The sequence below is a fragment of the Ornithorhynchus anatinus genome, chromosome 2, assembly GCF_004115215.2.
Source record: "Ornithorhynchus anatinus isolate Pmale09 chromosome 2, mOrnAna1.pri.v4, whole genome shotgun sequence".
NCBI lineage: Eukaryota > Metazoa > Chordata > Mammalia > Monotremata > Ornithorhynchidae > Ornithorhynchus > Ornithorhynchus anatinus.
In genome coordinates, this window is record NC_041729.1 from 11,439,723 (window position 1) to 11,453,175 (window position 13,453).

The following is a 13,453-nucleotide window of genomic DNA, read 5'->3' on the forward strand; positions in this document are numbered from 1 at the left end:
AATTCAAATGAAATCGTTTGAGTCTTTTATTTGGCGTATATTTGAATTCATAAGAATACGCTCATGGAATCAAGATTTGGAAATCCTCCTTTTCAAGCACGAAGCTGTGTTTTTCTTAAAGGGAGCAACCGTAAAATTCCCTTTAGCAGTAGTTCCACTCTGCTTGAAATACTAAGCAAATTAAGTTGGTTTCAGATTTGGTTTTCCATCATGTAAGCTGCCAGTCTATCATCTAGCAACTCTGTTTACCCTCATTTGCAACAATTCCCAGAGGTTTCTCCATTGGAGCCTCTCATTCCTTGTTGACTATTTAAAATGTACACTTTAGCATGCATAAACACGTCCCGTCTTAGGACGTAACCCCTGGGAAATAAATTTCCGCTTAGAAATGTTGCGGTTTCAACAAAACCCCCAGCCTCTTCTGTTGAGGAGAAGGAAGTGCGAAGAACAGCATATTAAAGATTTCTTAGGATCGTTTCTTCATAAAGAGTAGACTTCCACAGATAGCGATGCGGAACTACCCGTGGTAAGAAATGTGATAAGAATAGGTGGAATTTATTTGAAAAACTCCGAAGGTAGTATTTCCTTCCCAAATACACATCTGGCACTCTCCCAAAAGCTTTTTACAGTGTTCGACACAGAGTAGGTGCTCAGCAAATAACAATAATAATAATAATAATAATGGCATTTGTTAGGTGCTTACTTTGTGCCAAGTAGGAGCTCAGTAAATAATAATAATGGCATTTAAGCGCTTACTATGTGCAAAGAAATACTATGGATTGATTGATTACGGGGCATGGAAGTACTGACTTAATGAAACGGTTGACCCATATCAGAGGAAAGCATCGTGAAAGGGAATGGCACATTTAGGCCCATATCGTGATAGAGTGAGGTACGGACTACTTGGACACATGAGATTTAGGCGATACCTTCTCTTTGCTTTTAAAAAAATAGCGTGCAATTTTGCATAAATATCCGGCTGGTGTCTTTGCAGAGGCGGGACGGCCTCCGTTTCCTCTGTTGAACCAACGTGGCCTAATATAATGAGCATGGGCCTGGGAGACACAAGTTCTAGTTCTGGCTGTGCTCTTGCCTTCCGAGAGACCTTGGGCAAGTCACTTAACTTATTGGTGCCTCGGTGTCCTCTGAAAAATGAGGATTCTATCAGTACTTGCTTTACCTCCCTCATGATCTGATTGTAGCTCTCCCAGCACTTAGTACAGTGTTTGGTAAATAAGTGTGTAACAGATATTACTGTTGTTGTTAATACTAATGTTATTAGGAACTAATCAATCAATCAAGAGAAGCAGCATGGCTCAGTGGAAAGCACGGGCTTGGGAGTCAGAGGTCATAGGTTCGAATCCCGGCTGTGTGACTGTGGGCAAATCACTTAACTTCTCTGTGCCTCAGTTCCCTCATCTGTAAAATGGGGATGAAGACTGTGAGCCTCACGTGGGACAACCTGATTACCCTGTGTCTCCCCCAGCGCTTAGAACAGTGCTCGGCACGTAGTAAGCGCTTAACAAATACCAACATTATTATTAATGTTACCAGTCGGTTCTGTTTTTCCTCGTTCCCATTATTTGGATACATTTCCCCAGTTAGCTAGTAAACTCCTAAAAGGCAGGGACCTTGTCGGATCTGTTTTTCCTCTTGTTCCCATTATTTGGGTACATTTCCCCAGTTAGATAGTAACCTCCTAAAAGGCAAGGACCTTGTCTTTTGTTACATTGGCCTTTAGCAAATAGCCTGGTGCTTTTCCTCAGTAGCTGCTTTAGTAAATACCGATTGCTCCTTTTCACTGATGGCCCCTTTTCACTCTGACTGTTTCCTCCTCTTCTTCTTAATAATAATGTTAGTATTTGTTAAGCGCTTACTATGTGCAGAGCACTTTTCTACTGTTGTCCCACGTGAGGCTCACAGTTAATCCCCATTTTACAGATGAGGGAACTGAGGCACAGAGAAGTGAAGTGACTCGCCCACAGTCACACAGCTGACAAGTGGCAGAGCCGGGAGTCGAACCCATGACCTCTGACTCCGAAGCCCAGGCTCTTTCCACGGAGCCACGCTGCTTCTTCTTCTCTGACTCTGGGTGTCCCATCATTCTTTGTTCCTGGGTCTCCTTCTCGTCTCACCCTACGCTCGTTCCTTCTCATCTTATCCAGTCGGGTATATAAATATATATACACGCACCTATTACTTCTGCTTGGTGGACTCATACGTCTCGTGTAATCTACAAATCCACGTTGCGTCTTTCCTCCGGGACGTAACCTTTCGATTGCCCATCTCCGTCCGCAACGAGTGAAGGCCCCTCATCAGAGACTTCAGGGCTCTCTACACTTAATCCTACGCCTGTAGACCGGAAGATCCTTGTGGGAAGGGAACTTATCTACCAACTCTCTTGCACTGGATAACCCAACAGAGCCCGTTGTTGGGCGGGGATTGCCTCTGTTGCCGAATTGTACATTCCAAGCACTTAGTACAGTGCTCTGCACACGGTAAGCGCCCCATAAATACTAATGAATAGATGAGCACGTCTCACTAAACCTCTCATCTTCCCTCCTAAATCCTCTCTTCCCCATAACTTTCCTCACCCCTTTAGCTGAAATCATCATCCTCTCTGGCCCAAAAGCCTGTAGGAGTGATGCTCTCCAATCAGTCAATTAATTGTATTTATTGAGCGCTTACTGTGTATAGAGCACTGGCTGAATAGAGAGCGGCGGGCTCAGGGGAAAGAGCCTGGGCTTCGGACTCAGCGGTCATGGGTTCGACTCCCAGCTCTGCCACTTGTCGGCTGTGTGACTGTGGGCAAGTCACTTCTCTGTGCCTCAGTTCCCTCATCTGTAAAATGGGGATTAACTGTGCGCCTCAGGTGGGACGACCTGATTACCCTGTATCTCCCCCAGCGCTTAGAACAGTGCTCTGCACATAGTAAGCGCTGAACAAATACCAACATTATTATATAGCAAATCTAGCAGATCTGTTAGACCTGTTCCGGGCCCACGAGGAACTTACTCTCCACTCATACAGCCGCCACCCTGGTTCAAACACTTGGTGCATCCCAGTTGGATTCTTGAGTTTTGCCTCTACCCCCGTAAGTCCTCAGTCTACATGTCTGCCAAAATCTTCCTGAAACACTGCTATCGTATTTTTCCCCTCTCCGTGAAATCGGTCAGTGATTGCCCATCTCCGTCCACATCAAATGAAGGCTCGTTATCACAGATTTTCAGGCACTCTACACTTTATCGATCATACCCCTGTACACTGTAAGATCCGTGAGCCCCACGTGGGACAACCTGATCAACTTGTACCCCCCCCCCCCCACGCTTAGGACAGTGTTTTGCACATAGTAAGCGCTCAACAAATACCACCGTTATCATTTGTTATCCTGTGGGCCCGGAACCCATCTGCCGAATCTCTCGTATTTTCCCAAGCATGTAATACGGTGCTCTGCACACGGGAAGTGCTCGGGAAATGCCGTTGATTAATATCTCCTCATTCCTCTAAGTATAATAATAATTAATTATGGTACTTGTTAAGCACTTACTGTGTGCCAAGCGCTATTCTAAGTGCTGGGGTAGATATAAATTAATCAGGTTAGAGACGATCCCCGTCCCACGTGGGGCTCACACTCTCAATCCCCATTTTACAGATGTAGTAACTGAAGCCCAGAGAAGTTAAGTGACTTGCCCAAGGTCACACAGCAGACGTGTGGCGAGCAGGGATTAGAACCCAGATCCTTCTGACTCCCAAACCGTGCTCTGTTCACTAAGCCACGCTGCTTCTCTAGACCGTAAGCTCGTTATGGGCTGGGCACATGCCTACCAACTCTGTTATCCTGTTGTACTCTCCCAAGCGCTCAGTACAGCACACGGTAACCGCTCAATAAATACGGTCGATTGATCCCTACTCTCCTGCTCATCCTCTCTGATCCTCTCACTTTTGTGTGGTTGCCGATGTTGTCTCCACCGCAAGGACTTTCTCCCCTACCCACACCGCCATCCTCAGCATCCGCTAGACCCCAGCCCTTCCTCCCTTCGAAGCCCTCCTAAAATCCCACCTCCCCAATTATCAGTCCTCTGACTCAGCTGCCTCTTGTACTAATATATTTATTTATGCTCCTACTTTTGTATTAATGTATATGCTATAATATATGTCTTCCTCATTAGAGTCGGTTTTTTTGGGTGGGCGAGAGAGGGTAGGTATTAAGAGCTGTGTGTCAAGTTTTAAGCAGTGGGGTAGACACAAGTTAATTAGGTCGAGTGCATTCCCTTCCCCACATGGGGCTCCCAGTCTAAGGAGGAAGGAGGACGGGTCTTGAACCCCGATTTACAGTTGAGGAAACTGAGACGTAGAGAAGTGAAGTGACTTGCCCAGGATCATAATAATAATAATAATGTTGGTATTTTTTAAGCGCTTACTATGTGCCGAGCACTGTTCTAAGCCCCGGGGTAGACACAGGGGAATCAGGTTGTCCCACGTAGGGCTCACGGTCTTCATCCCCATTTTACAGATGAGGGAACTGAGGCACCGAGAAGTTAAGTGACTTGCCCAAAGTCACACAGCTGATTAGTGGCTGAGCCGGGATTCGAACCCATGACCTCTGACTCCGAAGCCCGTGCTCTTTCCACTGAGCCACGCTGGATCACCCAGCAGGTAAATGGCAGAGCCGGGATTAATAGTGATGTTGGTATTTGTTAAGCGCTTACTATGTGCCGAGCACCGTTCGAAGCGCTGGGGGTGATACAGGGTAATCAGGTCGTCCCACGTGAGGCTCACAGTTAATCCCCATTTTACAGATGAGGTCACTGAGGCACAGAGAAGCGAAGCGACTTGCCCACAGTCACACAGCTGACAAGTGGCAGAGCCGGGATTCGAACTCATGACCTCTGACTCCCAAGCCCGGGCTCTTTCCACTGAGCCACGCTGCTTCTCTAGACCACAGGTCCTCTGCCTCCCAGGCCTGTCTCTTTCCTCTAGGCCATGTTGCTTCCCTAGTGGGTGGGAAATGTCTCGTAGAAGCAGCGTGGCTTAGTGGAAGGAGCACGGGCTTGGGAGTCGGGGGGGCGTGGGTTCTAATCCCGGCTCTGTCACTTGTCGGCTGTGTGTCCTTGGGCAGGCCGCTTAACTCCTCTGTGCCTCAGTCACCTCATCTGTAAAATGGGAGTCAAGATTGTGAGCCTCCCGTGGGGCAATCTCATTACCTTGTATCTATCCCAGTGCTTAGAACAGTGCTTGGGCTAGAGTAAGTGCTTAACAGAGACCATTATTATCATTATTTAGTACAGTGCTCTGCACATAGTAAGTGCTCAATAAATACTAAATGAGTGAATGAATTATTATTATTATTTTATTGTATCCCTCAAATGCTTAGTACAGTACAGTGTGCTCTATAAATCGCTATTAAGCTATTCCTGAAATTAAAATCATTTTTAAAAGTTCAGGCAAAAAAATGTGTTTTTAAATGAAAGCGTCATTATTAATGCCTTTGGCTATTTTATCTTTTCTTTGCATTACTCTTTTCCCATCGTGGGAGATAAAGGAAACGTGCTCTCATTTCAGCGACTATTACACCGTGTGTTCCGCAGCCGCGGGAGCAGTAAGATTTTCCTGCAGTTCAATGGCAAGATTAATAATGGTCATTATGAAAGGGAAAAGGACCTTAGTTGCCGGAAAGCTTTGTTTTACAGAAGAATTTAATAGCCGTAAGAATAATAGGTAGATTCCTTGTGGGCGGGGAACATGTCTACCAGATCTGTTATATTGTGCTCTCTCAGGCACTTAGTACACTCAACAGATTTGATCGCTTGGAAGAAATTGTGCGTTCCTCTGACCTCGAGCAGCGGTGTTTGCTGAATGCCCCGTGAGCGCCAGGCCCTTCGTTAAGCACCTCGGAGAGTGTAGCGGGAACAGAATGCATTTAATGGGATTAAAGTCAAATATTATTTACAGATAGGGATACTTGGAGGAAGGGAGAAGGCAGTACAGAGAGGAAACATCTGAATAAACAATTGAATGTACAGATATATGAATAAAAATATCCCTGTGTACACGAGTGTTGAGGATAGGATGAAAGTCCTCGAGTTCTCAAACTGGGGTGGGGTAAATTAGCCAGGGAAGGCTTCCTAGGGGAGGTGGGCTTTTAAGAGAGAGTTAAAGATGGGGAAACCTGGGGTCTGGCAGAATTTTGTTGGGGAGGGAGAATCCTTAGGAATAGGAAATGAACATCAGTCTTATTTCCAGTTTTCTTTTCAGTGTCACGTGGGCCTTTCCCAACACGTGGGGAAGAAAGTGAGCACACAACAGGGTGGCTTTATTAGGTAATTTCGGTTCCTGTTGCTCTACGGATTTCTTCATTCTAAATGAGTAATTTTACTTGATGGAAAAAAAAGATAAACGTTTCCGTAGAAAAAATGATTCTAAAAGTTGAATGGGAGTCATGTATAGGTCTTGTGATTGATGCAGCTGAACGGCTTTTATTACTTTTTTTTTTAATACTGTAGATAGGACAATACAGTTATGTTGTGGAAAAAGTCAAAAATCAATTCTAAATTGCTTAGCCAAAAAAAACTCAGTTATTTCCAAAAAGTAGCTTTGCTTGTTCAAAGCATTGGGTTACTCCTAATTTAAAAGGATTGCTGCTGTGTGCTACAACTGTGTATTTGGATTGCGTCCAAACTGATTATTTTATACCCATCTCCTCCCTAAGTACAGTATTTGACACCTAGGGCCTTAACAAATATCGCAGTCATTTTATTATTGACTCCATTGCTCTAGAGTATGTGAAACAAAATTTGTTAAATTGCTTTTAAGTAACCAGTTTGCTTTTAACTCAGAACATACGTGCTTCAAGAATATGTGTGAATTAAACAACGTTTTACTTCTTGTAGTTTAAGAAAAATGAAGATGGCGAAACAACAGTTGTTGTTGAAAAGGACCATTTCATGGATGATTTCTTCCACCAAGTAAGTAATTTGGGTGCTCATCTTTGCCTAGATTGACATTAATATTTATACTTATATTGTCTCATGGTGGGTATGTGCGTCCTTAGAGTGTCCATTTGTTTTTTCTTTAATCATCTTAAGTCATGTAATTCCTTTTTATTATTAGCAGCGTTTAGGCGATCTTGAATATTTTGCCCTGTCCAAGAAGCCTAGGATTTAAAAATACAGTGGAATGAGCAGAAATAGGTGCCTCGAATAGATGTAAGAGGAGAGGAAGATTGTTTTTGCTGCATATTTTGACGACCTGTGCGGAGCAGGAGTTTTATTTCCGGCTTTTAAAACTTTTTCCTGGTCCTAGGCATTCTACCCAGGTAGAAGCTACCGCCTCCAGACTTTGTCCACTTATCCCCATCTCCCTGGTCCTGTCACCCTATCAGCCACTTCGGCTGAGCGTTCTCCCTTTCGTGAGTTCCGAGCAGGCAGTCTTGCCTTTGGAGTGCCATCTCTCAACCCATCAGAGAGCCAGGCGTCTTCCCAGATGATGTCATTTTTGCGTGCACGCACAGATGCACACTCGTAGCCGCAAGATTCAGCCCATTCTGGCCTTTGATCCACATCAGACCGTCATTTTCCAATTCTTGAAACCGAGTGATAAATCAGGATGCCTGCTCTGATATAAATTACTTATGGTCTTTTGGAGCGGCACATTGCGAGCTTCATTCTTTTCGACGTATATTTTAAACAGACGAGCCGTCTCTGATTCAAGACGTTTCAAATGAAGACACGCTGCACTTAGGATGTCTCTACATCGACACCCCATTTTAGCTTTGCAAAACATCAGTTTCAACAATGTGCCAGGAGGCTCCTTTATGGCACTGGTCTCATGGACATGAACTGTTGGAAAGTAGTTGCCTGGAACCAGTGGGCAAATCAGTCCGTCTAACGTATTTATAGGGCACTTACTGTGTGCAGAACACTGCACTGAGTTCTTGGGAGAGTACAGTGCGACAGAGTTGGAAACGGAAAACAGTTTTCAAAACCGTGATGGAGAGAGAACAAGGGAAATATTCAAAGATGGATAGGTAGAGTAGTAATTATAATGTTGGTATTTGTTAAGCGCTTACTATGTGCAGAGCACTGTTCTAAGCGCTGGGGAGGGTAATCAGGTTGTTCCACGTGGGGCTCGCAGTCTTAATCCCCATTTTACAGATGAGGCACAGAGAAGTGAAGTGACTTGCCCACAGTCACACAGCTGCCAAGTAGCAGAGCCGGGATTCGAACCCATGACCTCTGACTCCCAAGCCCCGGGCTCTTTCCACTGAGCTATGCTGCTTCTCAAGTAGAAGAGACGTGCTAAACAGGAATTCAGGCAGAATCACCAGGGAGGGTTGATATATCCGTTTCACTTCTCAAGCAGCTCCCCTATTTTAATTTTTAACTTTGGTACTTAATTTTGGAACTTAAGCGCTTAACATGTGCCAAACAGTATACTAAGCACTTGAGCAAATACAAGTTAACCAGTGTGACGCAATCCCTGCCTTGCATGGAGCTCACAGTCTAAGTAGGAGGGAGAACAAGTATTGAGTCCCCATTTAAGTGGGAAGCAGCGTGGCTCAGTGGAAAGAGCCTGGGCTTCGGAGTCGGAGGTCATGAGTTCGACTCCCGGCTCTGCCACCTGTCAGCTGTGTGACTGTGGGCGAGTCACTTCACTTCTCTGTGCCTCGGTTACCTCATCTGTAAAATGGGGATTAACTGTGAGCCTCACGTGGGACGACCTGATGACCCTGTATCTCCCCCAGTGCTTAGAACAGTGCTCTGCACATAGTAAGTGCTTAACAAATACCAACATTGCTATTTTACGGTTGAAGAAAATGAGACACAGAGAAATTAATAATAATAATGATAATGTTGGTATTTGTTAAGCGCTTACTATATGCAGAGCACTGTTCTAAGCGCTGGGGTAGACACAGGGTCATCAGGTTGTTCATTCATTCATTCATTAGTATTTATTGAGCGCTTACTATGTGCAGAGCACTGTACTAAGCGCTTGGAATGAACAGGTCGGCAACAGCTAGAGACAGTCCCTGCCCTTTGACGGGCTCACGGTCTAATCGGGGGAGACGGACAGACGAGAACGATGGCGATAAATAGAGTCGAGGGGAAGAACATCTCGTAAGAACAATGGCAACTAAATAGAATCGAGGCGATGTACATTTCATTAACAAAATAAATAGGGTAATGAAAACCCACGTGAGGCTCACAGTCTTCATCCCCATTTTACAGATGAGGTAACTGAGGCACAGAGAAGTGAAATGACTTGCCCACAGTCACACAGCTGACAATTAAGTGACTTGCCCAAGGTCACGCAGTAGGCAAGTGGCAGAACCTAGGTGAGAAGCCAGGTGCTCTGACTCCCAAGCCTGTGGTCTTAGTTTGACTCAATATAAATATATTAATGTAGGTGTTACTCATCTATAATTGATCGAATACACAATATCGAATAATTTGATAAAAATATGGTTTCCAGACTTGGTTCAGGAATCAATCCCCTTTTAAAACACTATTCTTACTAGAAAATAGGTTTTGACTTACTACGTTTCGACTCAAGAGGTAGTTTTCTGAAATCGGTTGTGTCGTGAGTGCGAGAACTGCCCAAAATTGAATTCTCAGTTTTCAGACTTTTCAGAGCAGGCTTTATTGTGGTAACGTAGCCTTATAAAGTTTTTAGTATACATTATGGACACAAACCCAAAGTTAATTATGGTGTTTTATTAAGTGCTTATTCTGTGCCTGGAGCTGGACTGAGTGCTGGGGTAAATACAAGATAAACGGTTTCAGGCAGCATCCCTGTCCCCATCTTGTCTGCTTGTGCGAGTTCTTCAACAGACAAATGTGGAAAGGTTTTTTGTTTTTTTTTGTCCTGAGATAGGTTAACATAGGAGAGGCAAAATCTATGACACATGTAGGACACACGTAGTTGATTTCTGCGTGTTTAAATGGTAATCTTAAAGGCAGCACTTTTCCTCTGTTACTTTTTTTTTTTTACCTCAGTGTATTTGTTTGAGTTTACCGTGTGCCAGGCTCTGTTCTAAGCGCTGGGGTAAATACAAAGTAATCAGGTTGGACCCAGTCCATGTCCCACACGGGGCTCACGTCTTAATCCCCGTTTTACAGATGAGGTAACTGAGGCACAGAGAAGTGAGGTGACTTCCCTAAGGTCACACAGCAGACACGTCGCAGAGTGGGCACTAGAACCCTGGTCCTTCTGACTCCACCAGGCCATGCTGCTTCCAATAATCGTATGCACTTGTGTGTAATATTTAAGGAAGGTGTGATGAGAGAAGATACATTTATCAGATGCCTTGTCAAAGGGGAGAAAAATTGCCTTGAGAAAAATGTGAGTATGCTTTTTACGACATTGAGATATGTGATCATCAGAATTAACTATCGGTCAATCAGTGGTACTTATTGAGCACTCACCGTGTGCCGAGCACTGTCCCAGGCGCTTGGGAGAGTACAGTATAACAGAGTCGATGGGCGTGTTCCTACTTAGTTGTATCCTTAACTTTGTGTTTGATAACCAAAAATTCTGCTTCACCCCATGGAACTTCAAAATTGAGTGTTGAGATTTTATTTCTCTCATTTGTAGCGCTCTGTCTTGTTCATGCCGTCTGGATATGATACGAGACCTCAATCACATTTTATGCTTTGCTCCAGTCTAAACCCCAGGATATTCCATTAATAATAATGGTATTTGTTAAGCGCTTGCTATGTGCAGAGCACTGTTCTAAGCGCTGGAGTAGATACAGGGTAATCAGGTTGTCCCACGTGAGGCTCACAGTTACGGATTTTACCCATTTTTCGGATGAGGCAACTGAGGCACAGTGAAGTGACTTGCCCACAGTCACATAGCCGACAAGTGGCAGAGCCGGGATTCGAACCCATGACCTCTGACTTCCAAGCCCGGGCTCTTTCCACTAAGCCAATTAAAGACACTAGAAGGCATGGGTCTTTCTCCACTTGCCTCACCCTTTTCTCTAGAGACACCCACCTGAGTGCAGTTTGAACATAGATAAAATTGGACACCATCCATCGAGCAACCTTACTTTTGAAATTAAACTGACATATTTTAAGGTCACATCTCCTCCAAGAGTTCTTCCCCAGTTATGCCCTGTTTCCCCGACTCCCTGTTTCTGCTTCGTCTGTGAATTTGGATTTGTACCCTTTGGGTATGTGTATTCACCCCACCCTCAGCCCCACTGCATTTATTTACATATCCATAATTTATTGATTTATATTAATGTCCGTCTCCCCCTCTAGCCTGTAAGCTCACTGTGGGCAGGGAACGTGTCTATCAACTCCGTTGTATTCTTCCAGGCGTTTAGTACTGTGCCCTGCACACAGCAAGCACTCAGTAAATATCATCGGTTGTTTGATAATTTAGTGAAAATGCAGGAATTTCTAAAATACATCTCACTGGCTAATTCACCTGGGCTACCATCTTTAATTTGTAGCTCTAATAATAACAAGTCTGGCCAGTCGTAAACACCGTTAGAGTGATAGGAATCAAAATGATTATTATGACCCATGTGATTGTCTTTGAATATAGAAAGCAGTTATTGCCACTCTTTGGAGGTTTAGAATTCCTATTATTAAAGCTTCTTACTGCTCCAATTAAAAAAAAAAATCCTTATCACTTCCTTTCCCGGGGTGGCATGGTTCAGTGGAAAGAGCATGGGACAAGGAGTTGGGCAACCTGGGTTCTAGTCCCAGCTCTGCCCCAGTCTGCTTTGTGACTTCAGGCAAGTCCCTCAACTTCTCTGGGCCTCGGTTTCCTAGACTGAAAAATGGGAATAAGATTGGTGAGCCTCCCGTGGAACAGGGCCCGGGTTCGAACTGCTGCCTTCGGATCTTCCACGTTGCTGAGTATTAGTAAGCATTTAATAATGTCCTATTAATAACATCTGTTGGGCCATTATCCATTGGGATAATAGAGGACAAGGGGCCAGCTTAGTCTAATTCATATAAAGTCTGTCTTAACATGACTGTCTTGGGTGAAACTTTTAGACCTTTCTCTATAGAATGTCTTTTTCCAAGACATGGGATCCAAAATCATCCTGAGGAATAACAGGGGATGAAAATTGTTATGTCCAAGAACATTAAAAGTTACATCGTTCCCTTCTTGCCTCTGTACCTGGCCGGTCACTTTCTTAGCCTCAAATAGGACAGAATTTTATATTCCATTATTCTGCTAGGTTTTAAATGTGAAAGAATTGTTCTAAATTGGCTATACCGTTATAGTTGGTCCCATTATCAGGTTAATAGGATGTAATGGAATTGAAGGGATGTAGCTTTTTTTCCTTCCTGAGAATATTTGTAAAGCTACCAATTGTCCTGTACCCAGTGACTATAATAATAACAATAGTAATAATGATGATGATGGTATTTGTTAAGCGCTTACTATGTGAGAAGCACTGTTCTAAGCATTTGAGGGGATGCAAGGTGATCAGATTGTCCCACGTGGGGCTCAGAGTTTTAATCCCCATTTTACAGATGAGGTAACTGAAGCACAGAGAAGTTAAGAGACTTGCCCAAAGTCACACAGCTGACAAGTGGTGGAGCCGGAATTAGAACCCATGACTTCTGACTCCCAAGCCCCTGCTCTTTCCAATGAGCCACGCTGCCTCTCTATGGCAACCTACATTCACTTGAGGGTATATGATTTCCTGACTTCACTCCCAACTTCAATAAAAGCACAGTTTATATTTTAACTTAATATAATTTTAATTCAGTAGACTCTATGTCCTGTTTCGTGAGCTGCAGTTTTTGTGCACACTTTAGAGAATTGGCAGATTTTCATACGTCCTTAAAAAGGAAATGCCAGAATATATGTTCTGTAGTTCTCGTCAATAATTTCCTCATAGCGTCAGGCTTCGGTTCACTATGGAGAGAAACTCCTTGCGATCATTCACTGAATAGTGGTGCTAGTTAAAAATAGTGCTTTTAGTCACAAGTTACCAATATTAAAAGATCCAAACACCAAAGTAGGTTGTTATGTTCTAGTGGCTGCTGATAAAAAGGAATTTCCTTTTCATGAATTCAGAATATTTTAAAATTTAGAATTGCTCACTGGGATTTGTTAATTACGAATCGGATTGGCTCGCCGGTTTTTCATGAAGTGATTACTGACTTGAGGTTCCGTTCCGTGCAGAAAACAGATTGAAAATAGTCAAAAGGAAGCAATATATCCTATTTGAATACTAAAATATCATAAGCAGCGCGGCCTCTGGGAAGAGCATGGGTCTGGAGTGAATGAATCAAGTCAGAGGACCCGGGTTCTATTCCTGGTCCTTCCTCTTGCCTGCTGTGTGATCTTGGACGAGTCATTTAACTTCTCTGTGCCTCAGTTCCCCCATTTGCAAAATAGGGATTTCTCCCTGTAAGCCCCACGTGGGACTCGACATTCTTGTGTCTGCCCCAGTTCTTAGGTGTCTCTGTGGGTCGGAGAC

The 13,453-nt window shown here is 44.0% G+C and overlaps 1 protein-coding gene across 4 annotated transcripts in view; it reads left to right on the forward strand.

Moving 5' to 3' along the window:
* Positions 1 to 13,453, forward strand: part of STX2 (syntaxin 2) — a 68,653-nt gene that overhangs the window by 13,010 nt on the left and 42,190 nt on the right. For 3 of the 4 annotated variants that reach the window (XM_029058324.2, XM_029058316.2, XM_029058318.2), the window contains exon 2: positions 6,891 to 6,965. In XM_029058324.2, coding sequence (XP_028914157.1) covers positions 6,891 to 6,965 — 75 coding nt within the window. Of the gene's footprint in view, positions 1 to 6,890; positions 6,966 to 10,211; positions 10,342 to 13,453 lie in introns of those variants that run through there. The other variant, XM_029058319.2, reaches the window with a different exon arrangement.